This window comes from Strongylocentrotus purpuratus, unplaced genomic scaffold (assembly GCF_000002235.5).
Source record: "Strongylocentrotus purpuratus isolate Spur 01 unplaced genomic scaffold, Spur_5.0 spur5_scaffold_6, whole genome shotgun sequence".
NCBI classification, from domain to species: Eukaryota; Metazoa; Echinodermata; class Echinoidea; order Camarodonta; family Strongylocentrotidae; genus Strongylocentrotus; species Strongylocentrotus purpuratus.
The window spans coordinates 1537690-1556953 of NW_022145612.1; the positions used below are offsets into that span (position 1 = coordinate 1537690).

The 19264-nt window shown below is 36.6% G+C and overlaps 1 protein-coding gene across 1 annotated transcript; it reads left to right on the top strand.

Annotated features, from left to right (window-relative positions):
- The first annotated feature begins 1285 nt into the window (after positions 1-1285).
- On the top strand, positions 1286-19241 carry LOC100888449 (plexin-A4). The gene is made up of 16 exons (XM_030972648.1): positions 1286-1625; positions 2094-2302; positions 4256-4480; positions 6292-6429; positions 6998-7113; positions 9582-9711; positions 10073-10226; positions 10792-10891; positions 11087-11201; positions 11847-11984; positions 14619-14720; positions 15552-15645; positions 16708-16898; positions 17408-17562; positions 18706-18820; positions 19203-19241. Exons 1-16 carry the CDS (start codon positions 1286-1288, stop codon positions 19239-19241), a joined length of 2361 nt encoding a protein of 786 aa, XP_030828508.1.
- Positions 19242-19264: the final 23 nt, after the last annotated feature.

The window sequence follows — 19264 nt, forward strand, 5'->3', positions numbered from 1 at the left end:
GAAAACACGTATATTGCCTGGAAATGGTGAAGGAGAAGAACACCGGGAAAATAGCAAAAGTGCGTTGTGCTGTGGTTTAAAGCTGCAGGGGCTGGAAGGTGGAAGAGGTGGGAAGCCATTTCTTAAAGATGTTTTGTTGTTATCAGGACATTCTTCCCTTTTTTTTTGAAATTCGTTATCACTGCTCGAGTTGTTCAAGTTTGATCCCTCCTCAATAGTCATTGACAACTCAAGCCTTTGACCTTTGTCATGGTGTTTACTAAGCATGCAATGAAGCTTGCAATTATATTGCAATAATGAAAATAAAGGAAAACTTTCTGACGAATTTTGTTTTTTAAATACTTCCTTGTTCGATATATTTCTATACACTATATAATACATTACATTCGCAACAACCGGCATCGAAGAGGTAAAGTACTCAAAGCGTGATAACGGGAAGTTTTCTGACAATTTTCTTTTAATTCTAAATACTTCCTCGTTCGATTGATTATATATGTACACTGTTGAGTAAATAACATACACAATAAACGGCATCGAAGAGGTAAAGTGCTCAAAAGTGATAAGTCGAGCCAGCTCCTCAATATTTATTTAAAAATCGAACCTTTGAACTGTGCCGTGGTGTTTAATAAGGCTGCAACGAAGATGTTGCAATAATTTCTGACAAAAATTGTTTAGAACCATTACTTCCTCGTTCGATATATTCCTATACACTGTAGAGTATATTACATTCACGACAAACGGCATCGAAGACTTATTAAGGTAAGGAATATGTTCATGGGGTTTTTATTCATTTATATATTCTTGATTTGATGTTTTATCGTTGATTAAAGTTATTATTGGTAGGCTTTATTGAGAATATTTTGACAGAATAACATTAAACACACGATAGCGACTTCTTTCGAAAACTCAACTCAAGGGAAATTCCAATACCCCATTGTACATCTATATCCTATAGAAATCAAGTTCGGAATTTGCAATGCGTCATTGTAGGGTTCGCACGTTTCAAAACGGCGGATGAGGCTATTGAAATTGCCTTAAGTTGATTTTTCAAAGGTCTTTACGATTATATTCACAATGACCATTATATCGATCTCCATCCATACACAACTAATCATCAACCATCAAAATCACTCACAAATATCATAATTAACTCTTTGATATACATTAAAATATAAACTCAATAAATGTGATCATGAAATGGATCTCATCATCTGGGTAATTTTCCTTTAAACATCTCATAGGTTCATCATCTCGAACTACCAAGGATCGAATAAAAGAGGCGATCATGCCACCAGCAGATGTTTTTAAGCTGGGCGCCATGCTCTTCTGCTTGCTTCTTATCATTCCGTCGATATACTCAGCTCCTCTCTCCTCCTACCTGGTATCATCCTTTACCAGTCCTGACCCCACCCTACCATTCAACCACATCACCATCAACAACATCACTGGAGATGTCTATATAGGAGCACGGCAGAGACTCTATCAACTCAACTCAGACCTGACTCTCAAACACACTGTGGATACTGGACAATGCCCTTCACCAAATGGAAATACAAACAACAATAAGCTTCTTCTTGTAGCTCCATCACCTGAGGACAAGCTCGTCACATGTGGCAGCTGTGATGGTTTCTGTGAGACAAGAAGCCTGACTAATATATCACATGATGTAGAGAGATATGATTCTCATTATGCTCAGCTTGTTGTGACAATATCAGATGCACCCACTGTTGGAGCTGTTGTTTTGGGTGCTGACTTGGTAAGGAATGGCGAGGGTACTGTAGATGGTGGATTGTACTTATTCACAGGGACCAGTGATGCATCAGTGAGTTTTGCATCTGTCTCAAAGCACAGTCTTGTAGATCTGACACCTGTACAAAGGGTATCACCACCTCAATCCCACACCACACAGAACATTTGTAAACATTTGATCAATTACATGAAATATCTCTACTATTTCATTTCAAGGGAAGAATCTGTATACTTGGGGCGACTGTGTCGTAATTCATTAGATGGGGATTTCGCATCCTACACAGAGATAGAACTACAGTGTAGATCTCACAATGTGATCCTGTCTGCTCATATCGGACTGGCAGGATCCCAGTTAGGTGACTCATTGAATATTGAGAGTACTGATGACCTTCTGTATGCTGTATTTACAAGTGGGAGTTCATCTGCTCTTTGTATCTATACGATGAGTGATGTCCAGCAGAGCTTTGAAGATGCTGTCTTGGGATGTATCCAGGGAGGCGGAAACTGGTTAGGAACATCAAACGACTTCCTTCAAAACAGCTTCTGTGACTCAGTAAGTCAATTAAATTACAAGATATATGTGAATATGTATCATCATAATCATCAGAGTTTGTTGCAGTTCTTAGATGTGCACACCTAATTGTACTTCGATTGAGTTGAGTTGGGTTTATTTGATTTGCTTTGCTTTGATATGATTTCTTATAATTGTAAATGATTATATATTTTGAATTTATTTGATTTAATCTGATCTGATCTGATCTGACCTGACATGATCTGAACATGATAACCCCATCAAGCCCATTCACTCTGCATTTGCCCCCCCCCCCCCAACATTAAAAAAATCCTTTGTGTGGCGGCCATGCCTTAAACCATAATGCATGGCCCTACAGAGGAATTTTTCCTGTTGGGGACCAGGGGAAAGTGCAATGAATTATTGATAATTTATTGCGTTTTATTTTTTTATTTTTTTTGTATTTGTGAGGACGGCGACGTACCCTGGCCCCCGCTGCGTACATTCATGATGTGGCTAAGCAATGGTCTTGTTACTGTGAGGCCCCAGAATAAAAACCGTGTCGATCAGCTATGTTAGTGCCCTTTTGTGAGGCATTAATCCTCATTACGATCAGTTATGACTTAAGGACGTAGGTCCGCTAGTTGATTAGCATAGTAGCACACACATGCTTTAGCAGTCACGCAAAAAAAAAAAACTCTGGCAAATTATTATTCAATAAAATCTGAGAATGTATACTATTATCTAGATCTATTAGGAATAAATTATTGTCAAAATCATTCCATAAATTGGGGTAAAAATAAATATTCCACCTTTATGACCAACAGTGTATATGTAAATAATCGTATCCGAACACCTACCCCCTGAACATCTACCCTCCCGGGATAACCACCCCAAGTCAACTACCCCCTATAGGACAACTACCCCCTAGGGCAACCGCCCTCTATGACGACTACCCCCTAGGACAACTACCCCCAGACAACCCCCATAGGACAACTACCCCATGACAACTACCCCTTAGGATAGTTGTCCGGGTGTAGTTGTCCTAGAGAATGGTTGTCATAGGGGGTAGTTGTCTGGGGGTAGTTGTCCTAGGGGTAGTTTTCTGGGGGTAGTTGTCCGGGGTAGTTGTCTTAGGGGGTAGTAGTCCTAGGGGGTAGTTGTCTGTGGGTAGTTGTCCGGGGGTAGCTGTCCGGGGAGTATTCGTCCTAGAGGTTGGTTGCCCTAGGGGTTAGTTTTCCTAGGCGGTAGTTGACTGGGGGTGGTTATCCGGGGGTGGGTTCCCAGGGGGTAGGTGTCCTAGAACCGCAAATAATATCCCTTTCAATTTCTGATTCAAGTCAGAAGACAGATTTCTCTCTGTTGCAAGTTCAATCAGAAAATGTAAAACCTATTTTGTGTAGTATTTGGAGCAGTATCCTGAATTTATTTTGTATACAAATGTTTTTCACTGATGATATTGACACCGACATTTTAACTTCAATATTGTAAACCCAGGCCCCTCACCATACAAGTTTGGGCAGTCATCGCTGACTCATAGTGACTTGTTACATACAACCAATCACAAAATCTGTAAAAAAGCTCTCTTGCAAAATACAACATTACACATACGAGTAAAGTGATTACATTTTCTCTCTTTGCCTCGTCCATCATCACATCTTCTGTCATGATCCCCACCTCCATAGAGAGGGCACCATGTTAGGACTGTCATTGGAGATGATGTTTACGTGCTCCCTTTTTTTGCTGACCACTTTTATTGATATGATACCTCCACCTTACCTACCATAGGAAGACAGCTAGCCATTATTTTCAGCTTTCATTCTAAATTTGTATATAGTCCAGTATACAGCCTATTACGAAGAAGAGTAATGATTTTCTTATACCAGTGGAATGGTTCCCCTTTTTTCTAAACTGAAACATCAAAATTACCTGTATTATTCTCCCTCTATTGTGACGCTTTCATTGCCATTATCTCTCCTTATGTTCTTTTGGCAGCTTCCTGACACATACACTCCACCTGATACAGCACAGTGTACAGCTTATACTCAAGATGAGGGTGATCCTCCTGTGACTCTCTACCGGTATGCAAGTGGTACAGTTCCCCTCTCTGCCTCACCCATCACCACCATGCCTGGTGTGATACCCACCTCCATTGTAACAACCATAGAGAGAAATCACACTGTGGCATTCATGGGAGATACACAAGGATACCTACATAAGGTTAGTGTACATATGCATACAGGTGAAGGATAACCACAGTCTTAAAGATACTATGTTCCTTTTGCAGCCAACATCAAATTCTGTAGAACTTTGCAGGAGTTATGAATATGTCATGTATGTCCGTGAAATTTATATCTGGGAAATTTAAACGTTAGCAGTGTCCTAATATTCAAATTAGGCAGGGAAACCCGTTTACTTGCTAGACTTCACTGTCAGACTTTATTGAGTGACTGACTGGCGTTTTTCTTCTTTGGTAATAACATAATAAAATGAGCTGTAAAGGGTACATGAGCATTTGTCTACATCAATAACTCAATTCTTGAAATGGCCAAAATAAAATTGGCGTGACATTTTGACCAGGTTTGTTGCTTATTTCTCAAATTAATATTCGTATTGTCGATAAAACAAATACACGCATGCATTAGTGATTGCACTGCAATTATCCAGATAAAAGTCTCGTGCATTGTAATTAACTTGCCCGCAGTACTTTTTTACCATTGCACTCGTTTCCATTAATTACTTGTATATTAGTAGGTTTCATAGACTACAATGTATTTTTGTAGTAAAGCCTGATAAATTATTTGTCTCTTAATCCTACAAAAAGAATAATTTTGTGAGAGAAATTGATGAATATATGAAGCTACATGTAAATGTAAATGTATATATAAGTACTACTTTCATTGGATAAGTATATATTACAGTCCATTATTGTGTTGCTCTAGATAATATTTCACTCCTTTTGACAATTTGCGATGTTCATATTATTTTGTTCTCTTTTGTATTATTGAGTAGCCAGCTTCTCCTCTTTGAATGCGCTCAGTGAAAGGGTAGTGAAAATTTTACCTGATTTCAGATACTTTTCATATTCCCAATCCTATGTAAAGTCAAAACAAGGCCTCCTGAATAAAGTTAGAATTTTATCTGTCCAGTTAATACCTCAAAGGTACTATGTCCCATTTGCAGGCCCTAAAAAATGAAAAGGTTAAATTCCAACGGCATTTGAAAGATAATACTAATCTAGAACTTCCCTAAAGAAAGGGGGGGGGGAGGGTGTGCACCATTTGCTTTGAATGACATCACAGAACATGAGTGTAGCCAAACAGTCTAAGGCTATCACAGTGTGAGCATCAATGAGTGAGAACCCATTCTATTTTCAAAGGGGAAGTCCACCCTCAAATTGAGTCGGGTTTAATAGAAGCGGAGAAATGCAAGAAACAGGTCAGTGAAAGTTTTAGGAAAAACAGATTAAATAAAAAAAGTTATGAATTGGTGAAGGTGCGATCAATCATAAACCAGGAACTCTGTGACGTATCTTGTGAGCTACCCTCCCGTTTCCCATGTACTAACAAACTTAAAGCATTTCTATTTTCCTTTCCAATCATACATTCTCCCTAAATATAATTATTTGCAAATATGGTTTTTATATAACCCCTGTATGACACAAATCTATTCTGTCATACAGTTTTTAACTGGATATTGCTCAAACTTTCACTCATTTGTTTGTTCTCATTCTGGGTAGTCTTGCATATCCAGCTCTAAATAGGTACTACAGGAGTGACTTAAAATCGGTCAAAATACCAGCCAACACCATGAAGATGGATGCATGAATGAATGTAGCTTTATTTCAAGACACACATGTCGTCCCCATGTAATAATAGCTGGACAAGCTTTTTTTTATCCAGCAGGATAAAGAATTTTGTTCAAGACATTTAATTTTTGAATAATTATTTTATTGATATGTGGGCCTGCACACTTGTAAAATATTATTTGTATCGGTATGTTCTATGAATTTAATTTGCTTGTTTTACCAGGTTAATATTGTGAATAGCTCATTTGGCTATGCCTACGAGACTGTCCCTCTTGAAAGTGGATCTGTATTACAAGACATATTTCTTGATGAATCTACAGAACAGATAACATTGGCCACAAGTTCAGACCAAGACTCAAAGGTAGGACATACAAGTATTAATGTGTTAGTATGCTAGTGATGCTTGAACTAGATACGATTCTAGAAGAAGATGGGATGGGGGCTTGGGGTTCATGTATTCATTTTCTACATGTGCCTTGCTTAAGTCTATTCATAATCTTGAAAAACGTGGGGGAGATTGAACATTTTCTTAGGAGGGGGTGTCCCCCCCCCCCTTTTAAAAATTGTTATAGGTTCTGGCCAGTCATTGTAATCTATGCCCATTCGGTTAGTACACACATATAATCATTATGTACGATTATGATGAATCTTATACACATGTGTGTTCTTGACCTTGTACCCAGTGCTATACTTTGATTCAGTTTATCAACCTTGTCACTGAAATTAAATTGCCCTCTCTGCCCCGATGAAGAAGTTTGAAGTGAGACATTTTTAGAGTATCACTATATTAAATGCCACTCTGTGATTCAGATGATGATTGATTTGTATACCAAATTTTATTTGCTTTAAAATTGTTTGACGTGTATCAGGATCATCAACATATAGAAAATAATTTAACTCGTTTTTCATGTTATACAAACAAAATGTAGGTCCTAACATTGGATTTGACAAACTGTGGGCAATACCAGACCTGCGATGAGTGCATTGGAGGCAATGGAGGAAATGATGGAGACCCTTACTGTGGATGGTGTACTTTAGAAGCAAGGTGGGTACTTTTGTACAAGTGGGGGAAATAATGGAGACTCTTGCTATGGATTGCGTACTCATTGGAAAGGCTTCCCAACCCTTTTTTAAAGTTGAGGCCCACTTTGGATTTAAAAACGACACACAATATTGAGAATGAATTCTGTGATAATTGTGCAGTAGCATATCTAGGTATTGTTTTGCACCCGGGCCCTACAAAAAATTGCACCCGGCTCCCCTGTCTTAACTATCAACTGTTCAAATAAGTGAGCAAAATAAATGAGCTGTAGACTGTTTTCATAATCTTCAAAGACACATTTACTTGCGCATTCTACCCATTATGGGTAAGAAAATTAGCAAGGGGGCATCGCAGTGATGGGTGCATAGGTATATTGTCGCGGGGGGGGGGGCATGAGGCCACTGGCTGCATATTAACCATCATGTTATTAATGTAAAAGAAGGCAAAGAAACAAAAGATTTTAATTCGTCATCAAAATACTCTAAATATCATACATAAATATTCTCGAATATACATTTTAAGATGACGGCTGACCGAATATTCGATTATGTAATCCCTTGCAATCAAACGAAAGAATTTCTCATTTTGAACATCAGTAAGAGGTCTTCTGCTCGCCTCTTCCAATTGGATGCAAAATTAATGAAATCTCAGGAAAGCTATAGTCGAGAAATGAAGTAAGGTAACCAAAAGTTAGACGTCTTGTAAACGTTTAACCATTGCAAAGATTGTTGAAGATGCAATATTAAACAAGAGGATGATGAAACATAAAAGGGAAAAAAGCAACGAGAATTCTGAAATATGTTGAACCCTAATTATAAACTGTATCCTATTGGAACGCAAGAGTACTAAATCCTCAACAACATACGCGAGGGAAAAAAGGCAACCGATTTAAGGATTCTTTTTTCGGTTTATACCCTTTAGAAGTCCGTTTCCAATGCACTTCATCCTGTATTTAAATCAAATCAAATCATTTAAAAATCAAATCAATTCAAATCAAATCATTTATTCACTCAATATAAAAACAGATACATAGAATTGCGAATAAACGCATACATGTATAACAAATATAAAAAGATGGACATAGTAAAATCAGTAGTTGACAGCACAAGTAACATAAATCGAGTGGGGATCAGATTAAAGATCTATTTAAAGATCTTTTGAATTCGACCCCATTAGTGTAAATTGCATTGTATACTGTCGCATGTACAACAACAAGAGGGAGATAATACATAAACAGCTGGGTCAGAGAGAAACAAGAGAGGGAGATAGAGATAGAGAGAGAAAGAGAGAGAGAGAGGAAGAGGAAGGAAAATTGAAGGAGAGAAAGGCAAGATGAGAAGTAAAGTTAATACAAAGGATGAAATTAAAACCAAGCAGAATAATAATAGATACAAAATACAAAATAGAAATAACAATTTAAAAAAATTAATTAAAAACAACAAAAAACATACAAACCAGGGATATAACAATTAACATTGACATAAACAACAAACAACAGGTGACTCAATGTGAATAAGATTGTAAAAGCCTTACTTTGTATTGTCTCTTGAAAACAATCCGAGAGCATGCAGATTTTAGATAAGGTGGCAATGCATTCCATAGTTTGAGACCTGCATAGTAAATAGTCTTTTGAGAAACTGAAGTTCTTGCATATGGGATATGAAAATCTGCATTTGTACGAGGTGGGAGTGGATTGAAGAGTTAATGGAAAAAAAAGCATGTCAGGGATAATGGCAAGATCTGTCTCTGACAAGAGAACATACAAATGGCCAGTCTTAATTTATACAAATCGAATACATTCAAGAGTTTTGATTGAGTAAATAAAGGTTTAGTGGAGGCAAGGAAAGGCATTTTACAAATTATCTTTACTGCTCTTTATTTGCAATCTATATAGTCTCTACATTTTTTCTTGAGAAGCTGAGGCCCAGACAATATTGCAATATATAAAGGTAAATAGAGATAACAAAATATTTCTAGGCAGATAGTTTAGTTTGTTCATTACACCAATATTTCGTGCAATTGTTGTTCCAGCGATGGTTGTACATATGTAATTAACATGGTCATGCCAACGCAATTTGTCATCAATTTTAATTCCTAGAAATTTTGTATTAGATACTATTGTAATTTCAGAGCCATTTAGGTATACCTTATAGTTGGAAGTATCAATATTTCTTTTGGTGAAAATCATCATATGGGTTTTGTTTGCATTAAGCAGTACCTTGTTAAGTTTGAGCCAATGGGCGACATGTTCTAGTTCATGGTTTAGAGTTTGAATAAGGGTTTCTTCATCTTTGTTTGATAAAGAAATTGTAGTGTCATCTGCAAAGAGGACATAACTAAATTTGGAAGAACATTTATGAATATGAATATCATTTAGAGTTTAATATAAATAAAATATCATCAGTGGATGACCTAGTTTTTACACATCAAGACTAATGAATTTGTTCTCTACTCTGCCATTCATTCTAAAGGTGCACACGATATGAAGCATGTCCCTTCCGTGATGAGTCAACTCGATGGTTATCATACAATGCCTTACAGTGTGTATCCATCTCAGATGTCCAGCCAAACAGTCTGCCTTATCATCAGACACAACAAGAAGTAAATACAATTGTAATTTCACTGTCTCAGATTTCCTTTTCCCTTCTGCATATCCATGCTGGTCTGACCCCTTTAAAGGTGTTCAAAATATATTTTGCACTACATGAAAATATCAGCTATAAGTGATACTTAACTAGCTTATTTATTACTGACCATGCAGAGACTGCTGACATGATCAGTTATAAAAACAAATCAAAAATTATTTTAGTTTTCCATTTTCAATTTAATGTTTCAAATAGCCAGGGAATGAAATACAACTTATTAAAAGTGAAAGCAATAACATGTAGAATGACATGTGAGATTTCCTGTGCATGTGAGTCCTGTTGAGACATGACACTCTTTTTTCCTGCTCTTGTTATAGATTACCATCACAGTACAACAGCTCCCACATCTTGAGAGCGGTTTTCAATACATGTGTGCCTTTAACTCTTATGAGGTCTCTGCTACAATTATCGGTAATACTGTCACCTGTACATCCCCTCCTGCAAACAGCATACCTTCAATTCCAGATGGAAGTAAGTACATGTAAAGATGAAATGTGTATCAGTGCGGATTGTACATGTACATGTGCATTGTCTTTGCACATTTAATTACCCTATCTGAATAAATAGCATGTGCTGACTATTGATACGTAATTAAAATACCTGTGAAAAATCTTTGAAATAGGGCACATCTTTTATTATCTAATGTATTTATTTATTTTGTTGTTGTTGACTATTTTCATTAAAACTCATTAAAACACAAGAGACATGCAGGAATCCACGAAGTAGATTGAGTTGAGCGTTGAACACAAGGTGAAGTGTCTCTTTGTTTTGAGACCTTCCCATCGTATAAAGGTGTTCAGAGGTTTATGATATAATGTACATGTAGGACTGATGTAATTACCATGTATTCCTCTCAGTATCTGGCGCCCCTTTAATAATCTGTTGATTATCTTCGTCGGCAGTTACTACTGATCCTCAAAAAATTGCTGTCATTGGACAAAAAACAAAGAGTGGTTGCTCATCCTTCACTTATACATGATTTTGTCCGCATTTAAATGATAAGTATGTTTAACATTTCTTTTCATTTGATTGCTAGTGTACTTCTTGAACTTGCCTCTGTCTGTTGTCTCAACTGAAACGAGTGTCGACTTTGTGACCACAGATTTTTTCTTCTTTGACTGCAGTCACATTAAATCGTAAGTTCTTGGATTCCTTAAACTTCAGCAAGCTATTTTATCTATAGTTCTCGTCGGTATTGGGGTTGTTTATAATGATCAAATCAGACCTTCAGGCAGTATTGTAGAAAGGGTTCGACTGGCGCCATGGTGAATAATCATAATAACAGTTTTTGTATTAGTTTTAATACAACAGTCATTCTCAATTTCTTGCAGATGTTCATCTTGTGTTATGACCCGCTTCCCATGTGACTGGTGTGTTTATGACAACAAGTGTACAGATGATAGCAGCTCATGTCAGACAGGAGATACAGTTGTTATTGGAGTAAATGTAAGCACTTCATGCAGGGATACCAGTTTTCAAACAAAGTCTGATTTCAGGCTACGAAAGTGTTTTCATGCCATGGTTTTTATGCCCTTGCATCCTAAGGGAATGAAATGTACATTTTTTTACACACAATTTAATGTTTCTTGATCAAATAGTATTTACAGATATATCTCCTTATGTTTTATGGTAATTTAACCAAACTTTTTTTGGGAAGATTTCCCAAGAATGCTTTGTTTTTGGGGGCTTCATGTTGCTAATCATATATCAGGAAGCCAACCTTAAATTTGTGAACAACTGTTTATAATGCACATGTATAGCCTAGACCGAGATGGAGACCCTTAATCAACTAGGAAGAGAATGTCAAGAACTGAAGTGGACTAAAAATGTAAAGGTGCACCAGAATGGGAGAAGGTAGATTGAAATGGAGGGATGTTGCAGTTAACCTCCTATACGGGAGAAGATACTTAAAAACATGTTTAAGTAATGAATTAGACTATTGCTCATTTAAGCATGCATATCTAGCTTGCTTTATTACTATTATGTACATTTAATTATATTATTAAATATTTTTATAGCACACATATGCACTAAGTGCTCAAGGTTACAGATTTCCGTGCTCACATGTTACCTGTATGTTTGTCTCTATAGAATAATGATGGTTCTGGAAACAAAGGACAGGGGTTTTGCCCTCAGCTGCTTGGAGCAACAGAATCGTTTCTCATACCAGTCAGTATTCCTTTTGGCTTCTCACTATTTGCAAAGAACCTTCCTACAGACCAGTCAAAGGTAATTATATTATTATGAAGCTAGTAGGGCTACGAGAGATTCACTAATGCATTATAGTGAAGACCATGTGGTGGAAGTGGACTTACATTATATGTATTACCTCACCACCACTGCTACATGTTAAGTCACGAGCAGATTATGAACAAGACTTGACTTCAGTCAGCCAGTATGAATAGTATATGGCATTTACACATGGGTGTCGATCCCGGGGGATGGGGGGGGGGGTGGGGAGGGGGATATATCCTCCCAATATTTCAGGTGAGGGGGAGGGATGGCCTGTACAATCACCCCCCCCCCCCAATAATTCACCATAAAAAATATAAAAAATGAAGAGAAAAAAATAATGAGAGCCCGATGAGAGTAGTTAATGGTTATTGCTCGCAAGATGACCATCAATATACACATTTTGCTATCTCATTCTCATAATAGATATATATATATATATATACGAAGTAAATGAGACAACCGTATATGAGACAAGAATAAATTGAATTCTCGCTCATACGGCTTCATCAGGTATTGATGAATTTATTCAATTTTTTCAATCAACAGCATCATAGAAATACAGTGCGCCAAATGCAAAGCCGCAGCGTTAAAAAGCAACGAGCTAAATGTTAAGCGCGAAGCGCAAAAGTAGTAACTGCAATTAATGCACATCAAACAATTATGGACAGTGTAAACATAGATGAACTCTGTGACAAATTCGTGATTAGATCGGAGACAAGGAGAAAGATTTTCGGACATTAGTATGATTTATAAGATAGTTCACTAGTTGCTATGTTGTTTCCGTTCACCCTTTTTTAAATTCACGTCATGTATCTTTATTTTTATTTTTTTCACTCATTTTATTTTCTGATATTTCATAAAACATTTTTGGAGAAAGATTACTATGTCACATCTTATTTTTGTTTTATTGAAAAGCTGATGTAGGCCTATGTCACTGGCGTAAAAAATAAAAATAAATTAAAAAAAAAATAACATCCAACCATGACTTATTTTCAATTTCATACAAGTGATTTATAAATGTTCGTGATATCACGTGATTTTCAACAAAATGTCTCCGTTTGTCCATTTCTGTTGCAAACTGACACATTTCCAAATAGCCAGGATGAGCATATATTTTGTATAGTCACTAACGGGCCTAATTAGTGGCCGATAACACTAACAGTAGTATACAATTCCTTTCCAGAAGCTATTGCGACAAGCACCGCCGGGAGATAACATGATACCCACCACTCGGGCTGTGCATGCAAAACTTTGCGAACGAACGTTCCATATGTACATGTACATGTGGGGAAACGGAATTCAGAAAAGGATTAATATAGAGTATGTAGAGTATAGAGTTAATATAGTAACAGTACAACGAATCGTCTTTTTTCTCTAATAATTTAGTGAAACGGCAAAGCTTCCGCGCTTTGCGCGGGAGGGGGCAACTGAATTCAGACTAGGATTAAGAGTTATAATTAAATGAAACGTCAAAGTACACGGTACAACGAATCGTCTTCTTTTTCTAATAATTTAAGGAACGTAAAAGCTTCTGCGCTATGAGCGGGATGGGCGAAAATGATTTCAGACGTGGATTAAGAGTAATAATTAAATGAAACTTCAAAGCTTCCGCGCTTCGCGCGGGAGGGGGGGAAACTGAATTTAGACAAGGACACGATACAACGAATCGTCTTCCTTCCCTAATAATTTCATGAAACGGTAAAGCTTCCGCGCTTCGCGCGGGATAGGCGAAAATGAATACAGAGAAGGATTAAGAGTAATAATTCATTGAAATGCAAAGCTTTCGCGCGGGGAAACTGAATTCAGGCAAGGACACGAGACAACGAATCGTCTTCTTTCTCTTCTAATTAAATGAAACGTAAAAGCTTCCGCGCTTCGCGCGGAAGGGGGGGAACTCTGAATTCAGACGAGGATTAAGAGTCGAGAATGGTACATCGAATCGTCTTCTTTCTTTAATAATCTAATGAAACATCAGAGCTTCCGCGCTACGCGCGAAGGAAGGGGAACTTGATTTAAACAAGGATTAAGAGTTGAGAACGGTCAAACGAATCGTCTTCTTTCTCTAATAATTTAATGAAACGTCAAAGCTTCCGCGCTTTGCGGGGGAGGGGGAAAACTGCCTCATCCCTGAACCCAACCTCCTAGGGAGCGCGCTCTGTAAGTGATTCGCGTGCTCACTACCGCCCCCCCCCCCCCACACCTAAAATGAAATCCTGGCTACGCGCTTGGGGAGGGGGTGCAACCTGCCACACGCTTCTACCTCTTGGTTGCTCTGATCCATTGCCGAAAATATTTTGGAACCTATCATCCCCCCAACCACGGATACAAATCGACACCCTTGCATTTACACGCACATTTATCTTAAACTTCAGACTTGTACATTTGGATTGAAGTAATGTACATTACAGTGATTCAATTTTCTTCAATGAAAAGACTTTGGTTTCCTTATTATATCCGACAAGCACAACGTACATTATGACTAACAAGAAACCATAGTACATTCCCGACTGTGAGTCGACTTAATACTGTATGTTTGGCACGTAAATAAAACCCCCTTGCATATAGTGCTGATTAGACCGAATTGGTTCACATATTTAACAAAAAACGTGACATGTTGTATATTTCCAGGGCCCAGTAACATATGAGTGCATCCTTGACATTGAAGGAGAAGAAGTGAGAGTACCAAGTACCACTTTTAATGAAACCTACATTCTCTGCAATGATAAACAGGTAAAGTTATGCTCAAATCCAGCATTTATCAGAACTTTATCAGTATCATACGATTTGCCAAATAACGTGAAAGTAATATCATATTGTGCAAGTATTCATGGATAGTCATAATTCTACTCTAAAGTGTTAACCTGTATATTTAACATCAATGGTATGGCAAATTAAATTTACATACGAAATAGAAAATGATTATGTTGTCATTCAAAGAGCAGTTTTAAGGTCCTTGGTCGTGTGAATCTCTTTTTTGTCAACCTTTCTTGTCGTTTATTTGTAGCAGAATAAAGATTACTGAGTTGCCAGATATATTGCCTTTTGTTTTCCAACTTCTATTTGGTTAGTGCTAAAATTATACTGAAGAGACGATTGCGACTACAAAATCAAAGAATAGTAGTAAATAAAGACATACTGAAGCTTTTCGTTGTGCACATTATTCCCTTAATTTCCATGTATGTTGCCTGATTACGGCTTTCCGTTCCTTCTTGTGGTTTACTCCGATGAGTGGGAGACAACAAGCTTCAGTATATATCTATTCACTAGTATTCTTACTGGTTAACTACTTGTATATCCAAAGTCTATGATATAAATATTTCCAAAATCTTTATTTGCTATGGAATGAAACCCCGAGATCACCACATTGTTTGAGTGTATAATAAAGCTACATATTACTTGGCCAAAGTAAACTGTGGTGTTCACTGTTTGTTCCACTAGTTGACCATAGTGAGAATAGCTTTGAAACCATGTTGATAGACTTGCACTGCAAGTTCCATCTACTTCCACACATCTTCTCACCCTTCTTTTGTCATAACATTGTGTTTTATTGTTTGTTTTCAGTACATGTACAATGATAATATCCTCGAAAAGAATGTCAGTGTCTCTGTACAGTGGAATGGACGGAACAGCATAGATGACCTGTCAGAAACGCATGGTTGGTACAGTATTACATTATAATTTAAAGGTACTATGTCCCATTTGCAGGCCAGAAAACAAAAAGGTTAAATTCCAACGGCATTTGAAAGACAATACTAATTTAGAACTTTCCCATTTTCAGATCCTTTTACCGAATGGTAGTACGTTTTGTGCTAAAAAAAAATTCAATCAGTTTAATTTTGTCCATTACAAGTAGTGGGTTAATGATGTAGACAAATGCTACGTACCTGTTACAGCTCATTTCATATATTATGTTATTACCAAAGAAAAAAAAGATGTCAGTCGGTCACTCAATAGTGTCTGACAGTGAAGTCTGGAAGGTAATCGGGTTTCCTTCCATAATTTGAATACTATGACGCTGATAATGTTTAAATTTAAAAGATAGGACATACATGAAATATTAATAATTCCTGCAAATTTCTACATAAATTTGATGTTGGGTGCAAAAAGGACATAGTGGCTTTAAGACAGGTGATAATGGATTTTCGAAATGAAAAAGACTTGATGTAAAAAGAAAAGTATTCACAAGTTTCTGCTTCAAATATTACATATTGAAGTTTTGCAATTGCACTCTAAATTGTCGAAAAAGTGAATTGTCAGTAAACCAGTAGATAAAAGTAAAAACATAAATATTGTAATTAAAATCTAGTTCAAGGTGTCATCAAAAATGTACACTTGTGCATGCAGTTTTAAGGATGGATTTACTTCTTATGTTTTGTGATCGTTTTGTTAGGGGTATTATTATTTCTACTCTTTATCACTGTATTAATTGAGAAAATGGTCAGTCTTAAGGATTAATGATGAACCATATTTAGTTTTGAAATTCTGACAAAAAGGGGAAGTATGGGTATGTAGTCTGGCACCAGTTACACGACAGCGGTATTCTTAGGAATGCTCTTGCATGTTTAAAAAAGTTTTTCCAAAAGTGTCATTGTGAAGTTGAACAAGTATCTAAGTTGTCATAAAAATCGGTTAAAAATGAGTCTGAAAAAATATTAGACTTCTGAGCTGCATTTAATGGATATTTTGAGTGAAGGTCTGTTTTTTTGTTGAATTGCAGTCACCATTTACAAGTGTTCAGTTAACAGTGGAAGTTGCAGTCGATGCCTTTCCCGAGATGCAACTCCATCCATCTTGAAGTGTGGTTGGTGTGGTGATGACTGCAATGTCATTCAAAGTGAAGTTTGTCAGAACAACCCGTTTCTCCATCAGAATGAGACGCAGAAATGTTCAGCACCAGTTATCACTGATGTAAGAGAGTATTTGTTCATACAGGATATAAATCCAAACTATTAAGTTTTTCAGATATGCCATGGTAAACCGTGATCATTCTTTTTATGACGAAGCAAGTGTAAAACGCTTCACATTTCTTTATGTTATAACACAATTGTAAAGCACTAAAGCTTATATATAAAGGGAATATTCGTGCGACCTTTGTTGCGCCCAGTTTCATTCCTTTACACGTTGTAAAAAAACGGCGTGGCTTACCGCAACATAACTGAACAAGCCTTAAGCCTTTAGAAAAGTTTGTAATGTTTAGAATTATTTGATAAACATGTACATATAATTGATATTCATTATTTGTCTTATACATGTATACACATAAGAAATCTTATATTTGACGCATGATAAATACAAACAAGACAACAAGATTCTCAAATTTTGAATTATTCCTTTTAATGGTAGTGATAGACTAAAGTAGTATGATATAAAGAGATTTGATGAGATCAATTTATCATTTGTTTTTTCTTTTCCTGAAGTTTGACCCCTTGTCAGGTCCTATCAACGGCCACACAAGATTAGAAATAATCGGAACCGACATTGGAGTGGTATTTGATGATGTAATTCAAATATTTATTCAAGACTTGGAGTGCGCTTTGACAGACATGGACGAATATTACCAGCCAGGACAAAGGTAAATCTCATATTTACTCTAATTTATTAATTTTACTTCAATTTTCTGACAGGTGTATATTACATATATGAGATATGAAGTTTAACGTTACACAAAATATACTTTTTTCATTAAACCCATTTGAAAGTGTACGGGTTGACGTTATTGCTTCTCTATTGAAATAATTGTTTACAGTGTGGATTTTACAACAACTTAAATGTTAATCCCTGTCGCACTTCAAAATGCCCAAGGGGTTATAATTTTACAATACTTGTTTAGGAGTACACTTTTTTGAAATACCCGTTTAGGGTTTGAATTAGGGGGAAAAACACGCGAAATCCTCATTTAGGGTGTATTTTGGCTTCAGAAGTCCTCGTTTAGGGGGTGTCTGGAAAACCTGTGGTCACGCATGCTTACAGTAGTTCTACATAACTGAGACCTCCGGGCCTTTGGTACACAGTCTCGAGACGTGTCCACTTGCCTAAAACACCTCTTGTATAATTTCCTTAGTAATACTTGAATATTATATATATATATATATATATATATATATATATATATATGAAGACTTGTGAATGGCAAGATTATACAACGAAATGTTGAAGTAAAAAGGTTTATTTCAGGGTCACAAAGTCATATTTGGTCAAATGACACAGTGCTGATTTTTCCAATTAAATTACACTGTAACCGCGTATTCACATGTCATATGTTATTGTCTATCTTTTGCCGGAGGCATTATGTTTTCGGGTTGTCCGTCTGTCCCGATTTCTCGTTAACGAGATGTTTCAAGAACCACCTAAGATATGAACTTCAACATGATGAAAGCATGTATCATCATAAGAAGACATTCTGATTATATTTTGGAGTAACTAGTCAAAGGTCACAGAGGTCAACTTAAGGAGTTCAACGTATTCACCTCGTTATCACTATATCTCAAGAACCAATAGAGATATGAGGCTCAAACTCGGAAATAGGTCAATTTATCAAATAACAGGTTTTAACCTTGCTATTGCAATATATAAAGGAATACAAGAGATAGACTTTTTGTTTTCATTATGATATGCCACAAATAATTCCATGCATTTTTTAATACTAAATTAAGGGCTGGAGCATATAGGAGACGCAGTAGCAGTCTCATTTGTCTTGTTCGTTTTTGTTGTGCAGTGTAAGTTGTATGGCAGCAATGTCTACTGAAGTAAAATCAGGAGGCATTGAAATCACGGTGGCGTCAGGGGGACGATATAAGACAGGACAGAGCACTAAAGAATTCCAGTATAGGGTGAGTAAGATAAAAACCAGTCTTGTTGTTATCTCTACGACACTTGCTAGAGGCATTATTTTCTTTTTTAATGTGGTGTATGTTTGAATTTAATTTCATTGAATTGAATGGTTTACATGACAAACAAAAACAAAACAAAAACAGCTGAAATGCATTAATGATGTTATAAAAGTCTGCATGTAGACTTTAATATTGATTATTATACATGTAGCCGAGGTATCGGAATATGATTGTTGAGTGAAACAAATTATGGAAATATAGCATACGAACGATAGACATGTTTACATGTGTAAACAGCAATACTTCCTATTATTGCACCGGTAAGCTCTTAGTACATGTTCATGTATATTCTAAAAAAACATGTTTAATTCTTTCATGGGAGGGAAGACAATTTGATCCTAAATTCATTGTCAAGATGTAACGGATAGATGTATTGATTTGTTT

Bases quoted from the DNA above. Each gene is read 5' to 3' on its own strand.
- LOC100888449 (XM_030972648.1), top strand. From the start codon at position 1,286: ATGCCACCAGCAGATGTTTTTAAGCTGGGCGCCATGCTCTTCTGCTTG. The intron at 2,303-4,255 runs GTAAGTCAATTA...TTCTTTTGGCAG, and splicing joins AAAACAGCTTCTGTGACTCA to CTTCCTGACACATACACTCC. The intron at 14,721-15,551 runs GTAAAGTTATGC...GTTTGTTTTCAG, and splicing joins TTCTCTGCAATGATAAACAG to TACATGTACAATGATAATAT.